At 41.8% G+C, this 19,335-nt stretch overlaps 2 protein-coding genes across 2 annotated transcripts in view; both read left to right on the top strand.

The window, feature by feature from the left end:
- Positions 1–9,722, top strand: part of LOC113204201 (neuronal calcium sensor 2) — a gene marked incomplete in the record, with an annotated part of 110,553 nt that extends 100,831 nt beyond the window's left edge. The window contains 2 exon segments of the mRNA XM_052270636.1: positions 3,650–3,778; positions 3,851–9,722. Coding sequence (XP_052126596.1) covers positions 3,650–3,778; positions 3,851–4,027 — 306 coding nt within the window.
- LOC113204237 (neurocalcin homolog) overlaps positions 1–15,890 on the top strand; it is a 116,933-nt gene extending 101,043 nt beyond the window's left edge. Inside the window, exons 2-5 of the mRNA XM_052270635.1 lie at positions 9,870–10,006; positions 10,097–10,215; positions 10,295–10,483; positions 10,575–15,890. Of these exons, the coding sequence (XP_052126595.1) occupies positions 9,937–10,006; positions 10,097–10,215; positions 10,295–10,483; positions 10,575–10,769 (573 nt within the window). The 5' untranslated portion in view covers positions 9,870–9,936 and the 3' untranslated portion in view covers positions 10,770–15,890. The remainder of the gene's footprint in view (positions 1–9,869; positions 10,007–10,096; positions 10,216–10,294; positions 10,484–10,574) is intronic.
- Positions 15,891–19,335: the final 3,445 nt, after the last annotated feature.

The raw sequence follows: 19,335 nt of genomic DNA, 5'->3' as shown, positions 1-19,335 counted from the left end.
TTTGCTAGGGACGACCCCGGCCTGCTGGGCTTAGCTCGTTGTCCATTTCACTACAAACCTTTTCCCCATGCTCGCCCCGCCCCGGCGGGTGTCCTGTCCCCCCGCCTCCGGGCCTTGCAGTGCACCCGGGGACGGGCGACGGCTGGAACGGAATAAGAAATCGAATGTACCGTCGTCCGACCCTCCCGGCAACGAGCTGCTCAGGCCTTGCTCTGCTGCGGCCCTAGTAAGCAAGCAAGCGGGCCTGCCGGCCCTCACGACTAGTACGCCCGCCACGCGCCCGTGTTTGTGTGCGTTTCCTTTTCCTTATTCCCTCGCCACTTCTTTGTGTTTCGCCCGCTCTCCTCCTCGCCAGCTCCAGGGCCGGTCCCTTCCCTTCCCCCCGCTCGGGTAAAAGAGGGGAAAGGGGAGGATTTCGCACACACACACAAGGCGTGCCCCACGGGCGACCGGGTCAAGAACCCTCGTGCAAAATTAACACACGACGGGGAAAGCAAGCAGGCCGCCGCACCCCGCACGCCCCGAGCAGCGCCCCGCCGCACCCCTCCAACGCCCCACCACATCCCACCAACGCCCCACAACGCACGAGCCACACAACACTGACAAGAAAACGCAGACAAAACGGAGCCTTTTGCTCTGCTCTGACGGTCGAGTTTGTGTTGTGCAGGGCGGCACGTCAGAAAGGAAAATGAGACCTCCCTGCTGCCGAATGTCTAGAACGCGGGCAACACTCTGAGCACAGCACGGCAAAAATGTTTCGAAGCTGTTGTGTATAGTTTTTAAATGCGAAGAAATTTGCAGCTTTCGCAAGCTTTACAAACCAAAACTGTATTCGCAATAATTACAAACATAATTATTGTTCTCACATGCAAGGAAGGATTTTTTTTCGCGATTGCGAAGGCTGACAAATTATCTTGAGGCTGTCGCGCCACACTGGAGCTACAAGACAAATATACCAAGGTGTCTGACTCACACGCTGCGCACTTTCGTAGCAGTTATACTGAACCGCATGCACGCGTGCAGATGGGTTGCCTATCCTCGCCTCTGCGGCTCCTTGTATGTGGCTCCGTGCGAGTAGACAACCCCCGCCCGCACCCGTTTATGCGGTACAGTATAACTACGAAAGTGCGCGGTGTAAGTTAGACACCTGCTGCATTTTGCCCTTGGTTTGTGAAAATTAAAGCAAAAATAATATGTCATGGTCGAAACTTTGTTGGACCGTTGAAATGAACTCTCGCGACACGCGCTTCCTTCGGTTGGTTGCGCGGCCTTCGAATGAGGAACGAGGAAAACTCGGGGTGGAAAAAAAGTTTTCCCCTGTTTGCGTGCTCTTGAGTCCCTAGCGGTGCGGCAGTGCCGGTGGGCCTGGCTCGCCTCGTGGTGCATTCACCTCAACACCCATAGCGTCCTTCCGGCGGAAGCGAGCGCCCCGGCGCCACGGCCCGGCCCTCCTGCTCCGGCTTCTCCGGGTCCGCCCCCTTCTCGCCTCCTCTCCCGTACATTTAAACCCTCCCTTGTGGCCATAATATTTTTCCCTCTCTGTCTGTCCCTCTCCGTCTCTCTCTCTCTCTCTCTCTCTCTCTCTCTCTCTCTCTCTCTCTCTCTCTCTCTCTCTCTCTCTCTCTCCTCTCCTCTTTTTCTCGCCCTGGGTGTTTGCCGTCGTGGCGAGAACGGTACGAACGAACGAAGGAAGGGCCGGGCACAGGCCCGGACTGGCCAGGGGTGCTAGGTCGCGCTAGCATCCGGGGCCCCGCGCCATCGGGGGCCCCTACAACCCGGGTTCTTGTCGGGGCCCCGCCCGGGGCCAGGGGCCTTGGCGGAAATGTCCAGGAATTTTGCTCAAAACCGCTCGTTTTGTCATAAAATGTCGAAAAAAATTCTTGCTCGCTTCGCTCGCACTTTTCTTTGGCGGTTTCCCGTAATGCTTCCAAAATTTAAGCGGAAGACCAAAAGACGTCTACAGGTGGGTGGCAACGCAACGTTGTCAAAAGAGTCTACTACGTAGCATAATACCCGCATAATCCCTAAAAACCGGTCAAGCTATAAGATGTCAAAAATTCTCGCGTGCTTCGCTCGTTGGAGTTTGCTGCCGCAGCAAACCTGAATATTCCGAAGACTTTTTAGTTTTTTTGAAACAGGGGGGGAGGGCGGTAGTTCTGGTTTGGGGGCCCTGCATGTGACGTGGCACCCGGGGCCCTTACCCTCCCAGTCCGGCCCTGGCCGGGCAGGGCCTGCCAGGCCAGGCCAAGGGTTTACCCGACCCACCTCACAGCTGTGCTGTAGTGCGGTTGGGGCTAGAGGGGAGGAGGAGGGGACCACCGAAAGGGGACGCCTCAGCGCGCCTCAGCCCCAGGGACACCCAAGGGACTAGCGCCGCGCAGCGCTAGCTCACAGCCTGTTGCCCTCCGGCCCAGCCCCGACCCCTGCCACGGCACGGCACGGCAAGCGGGGAAATGATTTCTCATCCCTTGCCCCCCCCCCTTATCTCTATCTACCTCGTTCTCCCTTCCGCCCCCGTCTCCCTCATTCCACCACTCACCCTGCACCCCCGTTCTCTCTCTCCCTCTCTCTCCCTCTCCCTTCCCCTCTCCTCCCCTCTTTACCCCGGTGCTTCAATACTTTTTTGACGCTGCTTCTTCCCGTCTTGGACGTTTTAATGCTCTGGCATGATGGGAAAAATAAAAATTGGGAGGGATATCAAAGAAATGTCTGCACGATTTCACCCTCCTTTTTTTTGCCGTCATGACGGTTTTCTTCTCGCGACTCGCGCCGGCATATCGCCCGTCTCGTTATTTCTCGTGAAGTGGAGGGAGGAGCCCAGTCAAGCCCAGCCGGGCCGCCGCTGTAAGGGGATTACTTATTTATCTTTATTTTGCCGCTCGGTCCCAGCCCTGGCGGGGCCCTGGCCCGCCCCGGCCCTGGTCTTTCCCCGCGGAGGTAAAGTTATCTCCGCTCCACTCAACGCCATGAAACTCATTATTCATTCCTTTCATTTATTTATTCACTTTTGGTGGCGTAACTGGCGCTGTGCTCAACGCCGCCGCCAGCCTTTACAAAGGCGGGTAGCTACTTTTTTTTTGGGGGGGGGGGTCTAATAATCATCTAGAATATGAGTGGAGAGGCGTGAGGTGAGGTGGCTCGGGGCGGGGCGGGACTGTGGGCGTTCTTCAAGAAAATGGGCTACTGCTGTGCCCCCCCCCCCTTCCCTCCCTCTGGGTCGATGGCGGGGGCACTCTTTTCCTAATGACATGCCTGTGGTCGCTCTGACCTGGGCCCTGCACTGTGGGCGCCTGGCGGGCGGGCCACCGGGGCGGCTGTGGTGCAGCCGTGCTGGGCGGCCGGCCTACCCTCTGCTCGCAGGCGGCTGGTGCGCGCCTGGCGGGTGGGCCACCGGGGCGACTGTGGTGCAGCCGTGCTGGGCGGCCGGCCTACCCTCGGCTCGCAGGCGCTCGGTTGAAGCTGACCCCACCAATGCCGTATTTCAACGGAGGAACGGAGGGTGTCATGGTTTAGTGCGCAATTAGTATTCCCCCGCTACCCTGCTCTGCCGTTGCACTCATTTTCTCTTTGCCAGGCATGGATTATTCAAATGATTCGCATCAGTTGCTGACTCTACTTGACCCGGGCTCTTTGCTTGGTGTGATTCTAGGAGTTCTTGCTGGCCATCGACGTGACTTCGTCTGGGACGCCCGAGGAGAAGCTCAAGTGGGCCTTTAGGATGTACGACGTGGACGGCAACGGTGTCATCGACATCCACGAAATGACCAAGATCGTGCAGGTGTGTACTTTGTCTGCGAACGGCGACGTGTGTTGGTGTGCCCCTTTATTTTCACTTTTTTGTGTGTTGCAGGCCATCTACGACATGTTGGGCGCGTGCTCGTCTAACCGGCCGGCTGACTCAGCCGAGGAACGCGCCAAGAACATCTTCGCCAAGATGGACGAGAACAACGACCAACAGCTGACGCAGGAAGAGTTCCTCAAAGGCTGCCTGCAGGATGAGGAGCTGTCCAAGATGCTTGCGCCTTAGGCTGCTCCAAGACATGCGGTCGTGTGTGTGAATGTGTGTGTGTGAGTGCGTGGGCGCGTGCGTTGTGTTTGTTGTGATGAGAATGTTTGTACAAAGAGAAAACATTCCACCTGAAAGAGGCCAATTCTGTTCCCGCTCGTCTGCGGGATCGGCCCAAACTCCTCCAGCTAACGCACCAAATGACTCATCTACTACTGCTTTAAGGGTCGAGGCTCGAACCTCAGACGGAACCGAACGGTACGATTGACTTCACCGATCCGAGTTTGCCTGATCCGAGAAGATGGCAGGAGTGTGTTCCCATAACTTAAGAGGCCTGGTTACATTGGCATTCGCGTCGGAGGAGAAGAGCATCTTGCTGCATGTCAATAATGATGAGAGTCGGTATCAGACTACGCACAATTTTGTTTGACTCGGGAGACAGCTTAAATTTTTGTAAAAAGTATGTCTCGAATATCAGTTTTACGGGTGGTTTTTTGAATCATTATTATTGTTATTGAAAAAAGTTTATTTGGAAGTTTATCAACACGTTGAGTGAGACCTTCGCCTCCAGTCGGTCGCTGCTGTAGTGACCACTGGTAAAGTGTTGGCCACATGAACCATCTATATAGTGACAACCCCACATTAACGTGTTAATCTACCCATATTTTGTTGCTGGACACCAATAGCAAAGAAGTAAAACTAATGCGGCACACCTGGAATTTTTCTGGGACATCATGTGTCAATTGATTTGACCAAATTTTAGCTTCAGTTTCTTCTTGTGGCCAGATTTTAAGCTTAGGTTTGAACTAGCCTTTTTTTTTATTTAATAATTTTTCCTTGCCAAATTATGAAGTCGCCGAAATTTTATTTTAATTACCCCTTTTATAACCAGCTATGAGTGCATGTTAATAGTATATTTCAATAACAGGTAATGTTTGTTCTTTGTTATTTTTTTTAAGTGCACATTTCTGAGGTGAAGTTTAATCAAAAACTGAAATCAGGCCAATAATACTGTCCATGACGAGTCTTCGGTTAAAAGGAAATCTTGACCCCTTTCACTCTTTTAATATTTTTTGGATATGCATTTGGTGACACATTCACTGATGTGAGACTAGTCTCCAGTGAGGTTTAAGACTTATGCGTACAATGACAGCCAGAAGCTTCGTAGCACGAAGGGTGGCCCACGGACGGACCCCTTGTAGTTATACTGTCCCACCGCGTGCAGGCGTACGGGCGGGCAGGGATGTCTACCGTCACTAACCATGGCGCCTTCGGGCTCCGAACGAGAAGACAATCCGCCTACCGCCCATCCGCCTTCATGTGGCACCTTATAACTACAAAAAAGGTGTCCGTATTCCACCCTGTATTAATGGCGCACTACCTGCTCCTTGAAATGAAACGTTTTTTTCCCCCTTCTGATTGATTGTTGGGTTAGTGCTCAGTGCTCCACGGATTGCGGGATGAAAAGCACAAACTTGAAGGAGTCCAAAGCAGCATACTTTCCACTCTTCTCTCTCAACTCATGCATTTTTGACATACTTTACTGAGAATTTTTTCTACGCCCTGTTAAGAGAGCGGAAGGAGTGGTTCTTTGAGAAGCACTTTGTTTTTGGTCTAAGTACTAATTTTGTCTTCCATCAGCTGCATTTGTTTACACTACTCAGCCCCCTTTCTATGTCATTAATGAAACAAGGGCAACTATTGAAACTAAATTGAACTTCATTATGTGAGAATGATTGTGGTTACCTACTTATTATTATGGTAGAGTAAGGCACTTACCTTTTTTCTTCCTCCTGTTTATGGTCTTAGCAGTCTAATTTAGACATACATTATAGTCTTTTGACCAGCACAATATGTATGGAACTATAGTACTAAAAGGTCTGCATGCATAACACCTCATGTGAGTTTGCGTTGATATGCTTCAAAAAGGACTGATTTCTACTAACAATTGTTTCTGATGTGCGGGTTTTATGAGCAAGGGTTTCACTGCATCAGTCTTCTCCAGTCTTCCTCTTTCTTTTCTCAGCATCAGGAACAGCCTCTATGCTTTCCCAGATTCACTCCTTCCTCTTCCTCAGTATACCCTTCTTTTTACCTACACATGTAATTTGTAGTTGCCCTGCATTGCAATATCGATGGGGATTACTTAAGGACTCACAATTGTTTGTATGGACTTTGAGTTTTATGTTCTAGAATTGGCTATCATTGTTTTGATTACAAACTGTACTAAACACACAACCGTACTTCAGGATTGTACATCAGTGTCTCAATCCTCTTCTTGTTTTCCTAATTCTCTGAGTGTCAATATGTAAAATAATATCATCACATCAGCATTTTCCTCCGACAAAGAGAATGCTTTTCTTAATTGGCTAGACAACTTGACAAAGGAATATCCTTTGTATCCTGTGTATATGACAATTCGAGTGACATATGATGTGATGTTATATGTATATTAGCTTGAAAGTTTCACAAGCGATGAAATCGCACATTCTATAAGTCTGATAAGGTACCCTTATATCCGCACTGAAACACTGAGGCTTGCCTTTTCATTTTTTTACATAAATATTTGAATCTAGAATGAAAAAAGAACTGTTTTAGGATTTTGTTGTACACTCAGGTAGGGATTAGTCACCTATTCTCTTAATCTGCCCATAATGCTTCAGTTCGGAATGTAAGTGTTTACCCTGGTTGCTCCAATAACACCCAACAAAAAAATGCAAATCCACTTTTACTCAGTACATTTATTATTCCTTATTGCATCTTCCACATATTTTATTTCAAAGTGTTTTCATTGAATTTAAAAACGAAAGCATTTAGAACAGCATTTAATCTCTGTATTATATGGCTTTATCTGATGTACTAATTGACTTCCATTGACATCCATGAAAACTATTACAACTTGACTTTCGGTTCTTTAGGCAACATACATTCTTTAAACACAGCAGGTCATGTAAAAAATTTCTATAAATCTTTTGAAAGGGAATTTCTTTACATTAAGGTCCTTAAATCTTTGTTAGGGCACAAACTTAATAAGTAATGTAGAAAGCACAATCATTTCTATTTTCTTCTCATTCCTTTGCAACATACTCCCCTCTAATTTTTTTAGTTCTTTCAGAGTACTAAAGAAACTGTATGCTTCCTCTACCTGTTTCCACTATCTCTTCCTGTCTGACTTCTGAATTTAGTGTCTAAGTATTGTACAGTCCATAAAGAACATAAATTGTAATCAGTTTAGCTTTTCCCAATAAGTGAAATCTTGCATTTTAAATTTTCATGTTTCTGACCACCTTTTATGTGTCTTCTAGTTGATGGAAATGTATTCTTGAGTTAGTAAAGCCTTTGTTTTGTATTGTACATACAGAATATCCTCTCTTCCTCTACTCTATAATTTTAACAGTAATCAGTGTTTCTGGACAAAATGTCAGTTACAAAGAATACTATGTCTTATGGTGAAACATTTGTATTTCTTTGAATATCTTAATGTCTGTCTGTCTGGTTGAGTTAGTCCAAGAAACGGGCGATTTGGCAGGCGCGCATGGTGAATGCTCATTAGTCCTTACCTGGCTTGTACTTGGGCCAGGTTGCCTCACACAGAGCATGGTACTTGTCCAATCGAATGGACAATAAATACTTTGTATAGGCCTATTTTCTGATGGAATAAGTAGGTACATGCTCGATTAGTAAGTAGTCTGTGTGTTACTGTATTAGAGTGCAACCACTCACAAGGTGCAACCACCAACACTACTTTGACTTTTCTGATACTTTTTTGTCAAGTTTAAAAGATCTAAACATTTACCTAAGTCATAAATCCAGTCTGGACGATAAGCATACACCATATTTGTTTTCCTCTCAGAATCTCAGGGACTGCTTTAAAAAGAAAACATGGAAACGAGAAATTGAAACTGTGAGTGCCTGCTGTTAGGTCCCTTGGCCAGCTCGTGTGCTAAACATGAGTGTCCTATTTATCATTGCTATAATAACTCAGAATTTTTTCATAATTGTTGTTCGATCTTGGTGTAAATATTTTCTGCTTTATAACTTCCATTTTACAGTTTAAAACAAGAAAAACATTTCTCAATGTTAATGTCATGAGTGTGTCTTGCTATAGTAAGGTTATTGTCCTCATCCAGTATCCATTCCATGACTGGTTATAGCTCAATAGCTTTTCATAGCCTAAGCACCCAAAAGAAAGTGAGTGGGTCAGCTTAAACCATGGTAATAGGGAATTTTTCTCTTGTTATCATGACTGTTACTAAATTCAAGAAGATATGGATCATTACTGTGCAATGGTTATGATTCCATTTTGTGAATTGCATAATTTTATTTCTAGTCAAATTTAGTATTCAATCAACTGAACCAAACAATACCAACCATTCTAAGAATTAATTGTTTCTCAAAGAAAAATGGTTTTGAATATTTCGAATGGAAGTTTTCAAAGAAAAACAAAAAAAACACCCACTACTTGGGAACAATTGTGTTTAATACAAGTATCTTGCTCTCCCCATTTATTTCTTCTCTTAACCTGATCGTTTTGCTTCATTTCGAATTTTTAAATATTCGTGTTTGAAAAATTTGCTGCTGTCATTCTACTGTAGTAAAAACTTCTTTGTGATTTTTCATATCTTTAACAATGCTATATAATAATTGTTTGTACGGTGAAATTGAAGAAGAAATAAGATCTGTGCATATCATGATTCTGCGTTAACAGCAGTTTTGCAAGAAACTCTCATTTCTCCAGATTCTTTTGATGAGTGTTTGAAAGGACTGGTGTTGTAAATTCATTTACAGAGGTCTGTGAACATCATTTTGATATCATTGCATTGCCTTGCTTTGTTTTAGTACTGCTCATGAAAATAATGGGTAGTGATATTTTATTATGTTGAAAGCCCTCCTGTCATCTTTATTCAATCATTTCACTTATCTAGCTCTAAGCCTAATATAGTCAAGTGAACCGGGGTCAACTAAATCAGTTGATTGCACAAAATTCTAAGCAAAAGCAGTGAACTCATGTAAGCTACTCAACCTTCTCGGGCATTACCCACTCTCTTGCTTAATTTTGGTATATGTGGAACTATTGTTGAAGTTTGGGATGAGATGCATTGAAATCGCAGCAGTTACTGTTGACACAAAATGCAAAATTTCTCCTAAATAAAAAGGGTTAAAAAAAGAAGAAGAAAGCGAATACCATTGCTTTTTCTGCACTTTTCTATTTTTCTACTTGTAAGCTGCACAACTTGTGATAACCATTTAGACCTTTATCTGCAGTCCCCACTTTATTCCATGTGTTTTAATGTTAATATCTATGTGAATAGTTACAAAATATACTTGTGTTTTGTATCTGTTGATGAGAAAATTACAATTTTAATACATTACGAATATTATTTGTATGATCAATTTATGTTTACATGTATATACGGTTAATATATATAAGTATACATGTACATACCTTATATACAATAATTCTTTTAGAACCTTATTTCCTCTTGAGATTTGTTTCTTAGTTCCTTTAGTTCTTTTGGTATACTACTTTACCGAATCCATGTTTAAATCTATGTTAAAGGTGTGTGTTGAAAATAGTACCCAGACCCATTCAGTGTCATATCTCATATCCTCTCATACACATCAATAGCATTGTGATTTTCAAAAATTTGTGTAATTTTCCAAACCTGAAACCAAAACTCTTAATCCAATAAAATTTAAGTATCACTCAATGCAATACCTGGTAATTCTGTCATTTTTATGTGTGCTTTACATATCTTTCTATCTTATTTAAAACAAGAGGTATTGCCTTTATTTTACATATTTGCATTTCAGGTCATGTTTGAGTGTCTTGTGTCATAATGTTATGCTGTTTTGCTTTCAGGTTGAATTTCAGGTGGAATTCCATCTATTCCCTTGGATACCCATAAGTAACAAATCACTTTCCTGTCATGGGGAAACAAAACAGTAAACTAAAGCCAGAGGTCTTAGAAGATCTCCGACAAAACACAGAGTTTTCAGGTCAGCTATTCAGCGCCTTTTCTAAAGTTTTACACAGTGAGTAATCTTTTAGTATGTATAATGATTGCTTTGTTCCTTTTGTTTTCTTAGATGCGGAAATTCAAGAGTGGTATAAGGGTTTTCTAAAGGATTGTCCGAGTGGATACCTTAGTGTGGAAGAATTCAAAAAAATTTACGGCAACTTTTTCCCATATGGAGATGCATCAAAGGTTTGTCATGCACCCTCATATTAATCAGCAACTTTTATTGTATTTTTTATAAAAATTATATTATCCCTTTTTTCAACAGTTTGCTGAACATGTATTCCGTACTTTTGATGCCAACGGAGATGGCACAATTGACTTCCGGGAGTTTCTATGTGCTCTATCAGTAACATCTCGGGGAAAGCTGGAACAGAAGTTGAAGTGGGCTTTCAGCATGTATGATCTTGATGGAAATGGTTATATTTCCCGTCAAGAAATGCTTGAAATTGTTACTGTGGGTATACCTAGTACCATACTGTAATTATGACATCAGTTTTAAATGCCCCTCTACGTAGCAGCTAACCAAACTTTGCATTTACTTGCAGGCTATCTATAAAATGGTAGGATCTGTCATGAAGATGCCAGAGGATGAATCAACACCTGAAAAGCGTACTGATAAAATATTCCGGCAAATGGACAAAAACAAGGATGGTAAATTATCCCTAGATGAATTCATAGAAGGAGCCAAGAGTGATCCATCAATCGTTCGACTTCTCCAATGTGATCCTCAGGCCCAATGAGATTAGTGGCAGTACATGTACTTTGACTAATGTTACCCAATTTGAATCGAAATATCATTCATATGGGAGTCCAGCTGACCAAAGGAACTCTTCTCTCTATTATAACAAAGATAAAGTCAATTTCGCCCTGCTGTATTACAAGGAAGTTGTTGGGTATTGCTTGAAAATAAATCCAAGCATTTGCCACTCAACTTAGAGGATATATGCCATGTAATTGATTATTAGACAAAAGGGCAGTCAATTTTATCTGGTTTGACTGATTTCTTTGCCGATGGACGTTTATTCCGGTGTATTAAGTAGCTATTTTATGAAAAATTACCTTTATATTTAAATTTTAAAAGTATGACATTGAGTTTTCTCTTCCTTTGAAACATGTTCTTTTGATTAATTACAACAATTAAATCTGTACAGTTTTACTGTTGCTTGGTTTGTATTGTATATAATTTTTACAGTATTCACTATCATTTTCAATTTTTATGCACTTTATTACATATTTAATTAACCAGTATCAGATCAAATCCAGAGCCCTACCAATCATGTTTAATTACTGCAATACTTTATTACTTTGGATGATGCAACTGTTTTGGATCTGTGAAACTACTGTCCTTGCTGTGCACTATCATCGATAGTGCTTTGTTCGAAACAATCAAATAGGTGAATGGTTTATGTATTTTTTTTAAATGACCCTAAAATATCATGTCTTGCAAAACTTCAGGAATAGACGAAATACTAAGAGAAAGGTTCTCTATGTTCATTGTATTGCATGGACTGCATATGTTTACTTTCTTATCCAAAACATGTTTTCCTTTCTCATTTTCAAATTCTCCTAGTGACGTTTTCATTTCAGTTTTGTAATTCAATGTCTTTTTGAAAACAAAAGCCGTTTTGTAAACTAACTTGTTTAAAAAGTAAATGTGGTACAACAAATGGTTGTTCTTCTGTGATCTAGATTGCTTGCAGGTCTGTTACTGCGTTTGTTAATTTCAGTCTCGTAATGATATGACTTCACTAAAAATTTCATATGCAGGAGGAGTTTAAAATGCTTAGGCTCTTTGGTAAACTTTTTATTGTAATTGTGAGTGTACACTTCATACTATATATGAGGCACGTCTACTGACGGGCAAGAACCGATTTCAGGCCTAGACATGATATAGGAATATACCGTTCTTCAACTGCCATCCTCATTCTCACTCTATTCCTAAGCCCTCCCCTATACCAATTAAAGTTTAGATTTGTTGACTTTTCAGAAGAAATTAAATGTGTTTAATTCACATTTACTTTTTAGGTTGGTTTATTGTTGCCAATAGCTCCATTCATATACAAGAAAGTACATAAATGTGATAAGCAGTTAAGACCTGCTATTGTTAGTGTCCAGAATTCTCCATACTCTCTCTTGTAACCCAATTTGTAGGTAGGTAAATATTTGTGTGATCACTAATTATTGTTTGTATCATGAACTTTGCTGCAAAAATTTCTCAACTATGCTAGTCGAAACCTTGGATGTTCACTTCTTTGTGTTTTACTTCATTGAAATAGAATTCACTTAAAAGTTAAAGTAGTACACTTTGATTGCTCACTTTTGATTTGGAAATCATGTGATCTCAATTCTAAGCTTTCAGTTCTTAGTGCTGGAAAACAATTTTACATCAGAAAAGGAAGTGCCGCCTGGTATGTGTAATTTTTAACTAATATCTTTTTAAATATCTGACAGTCTATCTATCTATTTATCTTTATTTTTTATGTTTTTCTCAAACATTGTAATGAATGAATGAATGGAACACAAAGAAGTGCAACAGCCAATATTTATTTGTTATGCTGTCTGTCCTTTTCTCTACATGTAGCAGGCTTTTAATATTCATTTGTGTTGAAACAAGTTGTACTTTCTGTTTTGAAAGAAACTTTTTTGTGTATTTAAATACGCCACTGCACATCCACACACTGACACACACACAATTGTGATTTTTGCAGTAGTCATAAGAATATTCATAACCTCATATTAGAGTGCCATGAAGGGAATAAGTTTGCAGTATGTTCTTGTTCCTTCCAAATTAATATCATACAAAAGTAGATGGCATGTTGAAAGTTAAGTGGAAGACTTCATTCAAATTCCATCAGATCTTAAGCCAGACTATTTTCCATGGGAGGTGGAGTTAAGTATCTATCAGACAAATATTGAGGTTGGTGTTTATTTATTTATGTATTTGAAACATTCAGCAGTATTTGAATATTTGAGAAGAATAATGTGATTACAGTAGTGTGGCAAGTGTGCCTTTGTGTATGTCTTAGAGTATGTTTGTGGTTGCATGCGTGTTGTCTTTGATTGGAAGCATGTGTGAGTGTTCTTTTTCATTGCTAAGGTTTTTAAGTGACAGTCTTTATTGATTAGTGTATTCTAATTTTCGTGCTATACTGTAATTTTTCCTTCATGTTTATTATTTTTGTGAAATGAATGGTTGTGAGTATGTAACATGATATTTCATTTCAACAGTCATCTACATCACAAACGCTTGTATTTGTATTGTGGTGTCAATATTTAATGAATAATTTTTTCTCTCAAATGCTACTTATTTAATGCCTCTAAATAATCATGAAATCTACTGAAGTGGTTGAAGTTTTCTTCATTCATCATTATTATGTAAAGGGTCTTTGATTCACCTCTATTCATTCACAATACATTGCACTTCTTATTCAATCCAGCAGATGGTGTGTGTTGATTGTGAGGTTCGAACCTTGTCGCATTGGAAAGTACTCAGATTTGTCAAGTATCAAAGGCATATTGCTGGTGTATAATCAAATTTAATGCAACAAGATGCTATTGAAGTTAGAGGCTTACTTGTCACTTGATCAGACTTTATGTACTATTTGTAGCCGTACTGAGATCAATGTGCGTCATTGTTTTCCTTAGAATATTTTCAGAAGATTTATATTATAAGAGATGAATCTACCAGCCAGTGCCTATGTAAATCTATCTCATGATGTCTAGTGCCATATTTGCTTTCCTTTACATCCATTTGGCATGAAGATTTAGAATAAGGAGACTGGAACCAAAAGATACATTTTTCATCATCAAATTAATCTAAGTTCAAGGACGTCTTGTTGTTTATTTTTAGTAATTTGGCAGATAGAATATGCAGTACCGAAACATTTTGATTTCTCTTGCAATTTTCTTTTCTGTACTCAAAACCCTCCAAAGAAACACTTTCTAGTCTAATGTTTTATGCCTTTGTTTTTTCTGTTTTATAAACTCTACTTTTTTGTTAGGTGCATCTCTCAATCTAAATTTGTTTCCTCTCCAGATTTGTAAGGTCAGTGAGGATTGGTACATGGCTGGGAGGTTAAATAGTAGGGGCCTACATCAGAGTCGGGTTGGCTCTCTACTCTGACTTAGGTTGCTGTCTTGTTGTCACTGTATGGCATTTCTTGTGTGCATGATGAAGATAATTTTTTGCATACTTTTCATGGTCACGGTCTTCCAAAAAGAAAGTAAGGAAGAAGTAAGAGTCCATGTTAGTGTCAAAATAAGCTAAGGGACAGCGACTCAGCTTCACCATTGTGTATTTTGCCTCTTACATGGACTTAAATACCTCAACCTTGTTGAAGTGTGCTGTTACTTACTACCCTAACTAATTGCCATTTTTATTTGACTCAATTTTTACAGATCCACATTTTTTCTAGAGTGCCATTTTTACATTTACAGAAATGAGTATTATTTATTTTTCATATCAATCGCTTTACCATCAAAACAATGAAATATTTCATTTAGAAAATTCTGACTTGATTTTGTTTTTTATACACTAGGGTGCTATCATCAAATATCTATATATGATGAGTCATAATTCATAAATTTTTGAGTTGTTAAATTTCATCACATCACCAAGTCAAGTTTCTAAATTTCATATCATCATACCATCATTGTTCATAAGTATAACTCCTATTAAATTGTGCACTTTTCAAATCTTGCAAGCTCATGCTTCCTTAAAAAAAAAAAAATGTATATGTTGGATTGAGCGATCATTTTAGCAATGAACAATCTTTGAATTTTAATGTATTTGCTGCAGCGTGACCTCACTTTGGCCACATATTGTGAACTATACTTCATTGGTCCTGCCTGAAAATCAGCCCCTCCCCAATGTGTAAAATCTGTGTATGTGTTTCTCCATTCACACATTTATTATTCATTCAACTAACAGGATTGTGAATTAATGCACAACATATTGATGAGGACTTTGGTATTGCAAATCTGCTGCTTCCCTTGTATTCTCCAATATATTTATCTTAACTAACTTCAATTCAATTCAGTCATATTGCAAATTGGTTGTAGGAAATTTGCGTTAGGTAGGTTGATGTAAATTCTAAGATTGTGGCACCATATGGAAGAAGATAACAAGATTTACAGCTCTGCTGGAATAAGCCTAATTTGCAATCTGTATCAGATTGCTAGCATTCAATGGGACTTGTGTATAATGTGACTCAGCATATGACCTTTGTTGCCATAGTATTTAGTAACATTTGTCAAGAAATGCAATCATCTTCTCAGAAATGGTTTCTAATTTGCTGCAACTGCCACACAATCAATGATTCTATGGCTTTCTCTCTTGAGATGAACAGACAGTTGGGAGCAAGCTATCCACATGTAAAACTCATTTTTTTTCAACCTGCAGAAGATTGTGTTTATCCATGACTTCTTTTGTGACTGGTAAAAACCAATTAGGCTTGCTTGCCGAATTTGTCTGAACACCAAGCTGGAACCAAGGATCACATTTTATAAGTAAATTGTTTTTGGTAAATATTCCATTTGTTGACTGAGAGTAGCGATATAACATTATCCCCGTAGCCTTTCCCTTCCAAAACATCACAAAGTCGATGAATTTATATAGCCTAATAAATGAATGAATCGCCTTTATATTTCCAACTGTATTCTGTATGGTGGCAGTAAAACCTGCTGCTGAGTGTGTACGCGTTCTGTATATGCTTCACTCACTAACCTCGGACTATCGACATTGTTAATGTTTTGAAATGTTTTGTCTTTTACATTGGAGTGGATGTTGTTGGGGTCTACTTTCCACAGTGGTCTGAATGTATTGTTGATTGTGGAATAAATGGAAATCCTTAAAGATATGACACTCCTTGTTTTAATCACTTACCAAGATTAGGATATCATTTCTTTGATCATGTACATCCCTATTTGTGGCCACAAACTTGTGGCCACAATGCCGGCGGCCAAAGTCAGCTTGATCCAACCCGCCTATCCCTTTTTCGGATAATATGAAATCCGAAGCCTTCACAGGGTGGAAGAAGAAGGCAAGAAACCTGTTCTGCACATAATCCCTGACAGCCGAAAGGGCATGGACGCATCTAAACTAACACAATGCCCCCCCTCCCCCCAAGAAAAAACCTAATAGGTAACTTGTGTACTGATTGCCCACCCTCCATGGAGGCGCCCTCAGCCACAACTTGCACCGGCGTTCCCAACGCAGTGCGCACGGGTCGGGGGCCACCGTCCCTGTTTGTAGCGACAAAGTTGTGTACCGGCTGTTCGGGAGAACACGCGGCCGCTCGATGGGTTGCCTACCCACTGGCGAGCAGGCGCGGAGGGCGAGGGGGAAGCTGAAGGGGTGGCGGGGGCGGGAGGCAACCGGCCGGCTCCACGTCCCTGTTTGTAGCTACTGTACCAGGTGGCTGATTCACGCCGCGCACTTCTGTAGGTATACTGTACCGCACGCACGAGTGCAGGCGGGCTTGCCCGCGCCTTACGAGCCGAGCACTCGGGCACGCGGTACAGTCTAACTACAGAAGTGCGCAGCGTGAATCAGCAACTAATGTAAGTCCGCTCGGCGTCGTACATGCTCAGCTCACGCCCCTCTTCACCCACCCGGACAAAAACCGAACCCTACCGCTGAGGTCATAGGATGCTGTTTTCGGAGCCAGTTTCACAGGTCTTATTTTTCCGCACTGCCATATGGCCTCACTCACTAGTGAGGACTGAACCAAGTGCCGACAAAACAATCCGCAAAGCGAAAATGGCGAACATCAACATCAAAACTTTTGGGGGTTCCTATCCCTCCCCCCCCCCCCCCCCCCCCCCACCCCACCCCCCCCCGCCCCCCTACAATCAACGTCGCGTTCAGCGGTCATTCGTAGAAACGTAAATAAACAGTGAAAATCTGTGTCTCCTGCTGCTCAATACCGAATAATGCCGACGCAAATTTTCCATAGGATTTTAATCAGAAATTTTGGGTAGACAGCGCCACTTGAAATTAATCGCAAGGAATAGTGCTTCCGGAATATTTAAATGTTCTGTTCCGGTTGTTGTAGGAGGTTAGTGTTCTCCAGTGACTCCATTTTTACAATTTTTACACTCACAAGTGGTTATAGTTATTTTTCGAGGCAGAGTAAATGATGCCCGTTCTGTAAAATATACTCACTCTGTAAGCTTTGTTGAAAAGGTGTTAAATGGGTACATGCAAAAGTTATTACTCCTGGTAGGGGGCTTTTCCAGTCAACTTGGCAGGGTTCTAGCTATTAGTGTAATCCCTTAAACAATCAATCAATGTGCGTTGCAGCTAATTTGCAGCTGTCCACTACTGTCCTAATAATTGTGAAAAAAGGTATCTGAGAGGCTGGGAGATGTGCACAGCCTACAGTATGTTCAGAGGGATATATTACGTACACTAATACTTGAGTCCAGTGCCAAATTAGTTATCTGTAAGATCATGTGGTCATTTAGAGTATTGGGCGAGTGGCATTTAAAAGTGTGTTGATTAAGTAAATTATATGTAATTAATAGTTGATGATTGTTGAGTATTAAATTAAGACATGCATTCAAAAAATAGCTCTTAAAGTACCGTTTAATATGATTGCAGGAACATGGTCCAGCAATGTTCTGGATATGAGCAAAGAAGTCTGTGGAGTCATTTTACCTGAAAGAAATAGGTGAGTTGGCATGACAAAGTAACCATACGCTTTTCCAATTTGTCTCTGTACAGATTCTATGTGAAGCTTCCTTAAGGGTGGTACCTTGGTTCTTCCCTGACAATTTCAATCCTTTCCCATCAAAATCCAGGCTTGATATTTGTTATTGTTAAAAATGTCTTTTAAAAATCGTAATAATTTGGAAAATAGCTGGAATTGGTCGGGCAGACTCCCCTTTCGCTTGCTGTCTAAATTTTATGGTGCCGACCCACTACAGCAGAGACTTTAGGTATTGCGCCTTAGGGTATAGGCAATAATCCGCATAATGTTTCTAGAGACCAACTCTGAAGACTAAACTTTCTGTAGACAGGGGTGGTTTCTGAAGGATCCGAAGGTAGTTTTATGAACCCCTCGTTCACGCCTGTGGATTCGGATCCAACTCCGTCGAAATCGGGAGACATCAATATTCGCTATAACAACAAATTTTGCCAAAAATGAAAAAATTGAAAACCGATAGAAATGGTTGGGACTGGTCTGACTGCACCCTCTTTCAATCTCTCCGTCGAAATTTCACGCCGCCGGGCCATTTCGAGTGAATTACGCCTGTTTTTCGTAGGTGGGTTCGCGCGCCTGCTAGGTAGGCAGCCCATTTTACGCTGTCCCGATTCAAAAGGCCACCTCTTAAAACGCAAGTTTCTGTGAACAGGAGTGGTTCTGACGGAAACAATAATAGTTTGGCGGTCCCCTGGTCCGTGGTCCCCCCCCGTCTATTCGACTACTTTTCCGTCGAAATCCGGACCCATCAATTTTCGCTAAAAAAAAAAAAAAAAAAAAAAACAGGAAGGAATATAACCTTTGAAAATTTGGCCCAAAACGAAAAAGAATAAAATCGCTGTAAATGGTAGGGATTGGTCAGGCAGCACCCTTTTTCAATCTCTCAGTCGAAATTTCATACCGCCGGTCCATTTCAAGTGAGTTGCGCCTGTTTTTCTTGGACCGGTTCGCCTACGAGGTAGGCAGCCCATCGTACGCTACCCGCCAGATTCAAAAGACCACCCCTTAAAACTCAAGTTTCTCTGGACAGGGGTGGTTTCTGGCGGAACCAAAAGTAGTTTTGTGGTCCCCTGGTTCACCCCTGTCGATTCGACTACTTTTCCGTCGAAATCCGGACCCATCAATTTTCGCTAAAAACACAAAGGCTATAAGCCTTTGTATATTTTGCCAAAAATGAAAAAAATAAAAATCGCTGGAAATGGTTGGGATTGGTCCGACAGCATCCTCTTTCAATATCTCCGTCGAAATTTCACGCCGCCGGGCCATTTTAAGTGAGTTACGCGTGTTTTTCTCGGACCGGCTCGCGCGCCAGATTCAAAAGACCACCCCTTAAAACTCAAGTTTCTGTGGACAGGGGTGGTTTCTGGCGGAACCAAAGGTAGTTTTGTGGTTCTCTGGTTCACCCCTGTCGGTTCGACTACTTTTCCGTCGAAATCCGGACCCACCCATTTTTGCTAAAAATGGGAAGGCTATAGCCTTTGTAAATTTGGCCAAAAATGAAAAAAATAAAAATCGCTGGAAATGATTGGAATTGGTCTAGAAGAGTCGCCTTTGACCTCCTCTGTCGAAATTGCGTGCTTCCTGCCTCTTTTGCATCCTG

Source organism: Frankliniella occidentalis, unplaced genomic scaffold (assembly GCF_000697945.3).
Source record: "Frankliniella occidentalis isolate FOCC.00 unplaced genomic scaffold, Focc_3.1 Scaffold131, whole genome shotgun sequence".
NCBI lineage: Eukaryota > Metazoa > Arthropoda > Insecta > Thysanoptera > Thripidae > Frankliniella > Frankliniella occidentalis.
The sequence above is the reverse complement of the archived record's forward strand: the minus strand, read 5'-3'. Positions and strand labels throughout refer to the sequence as shown.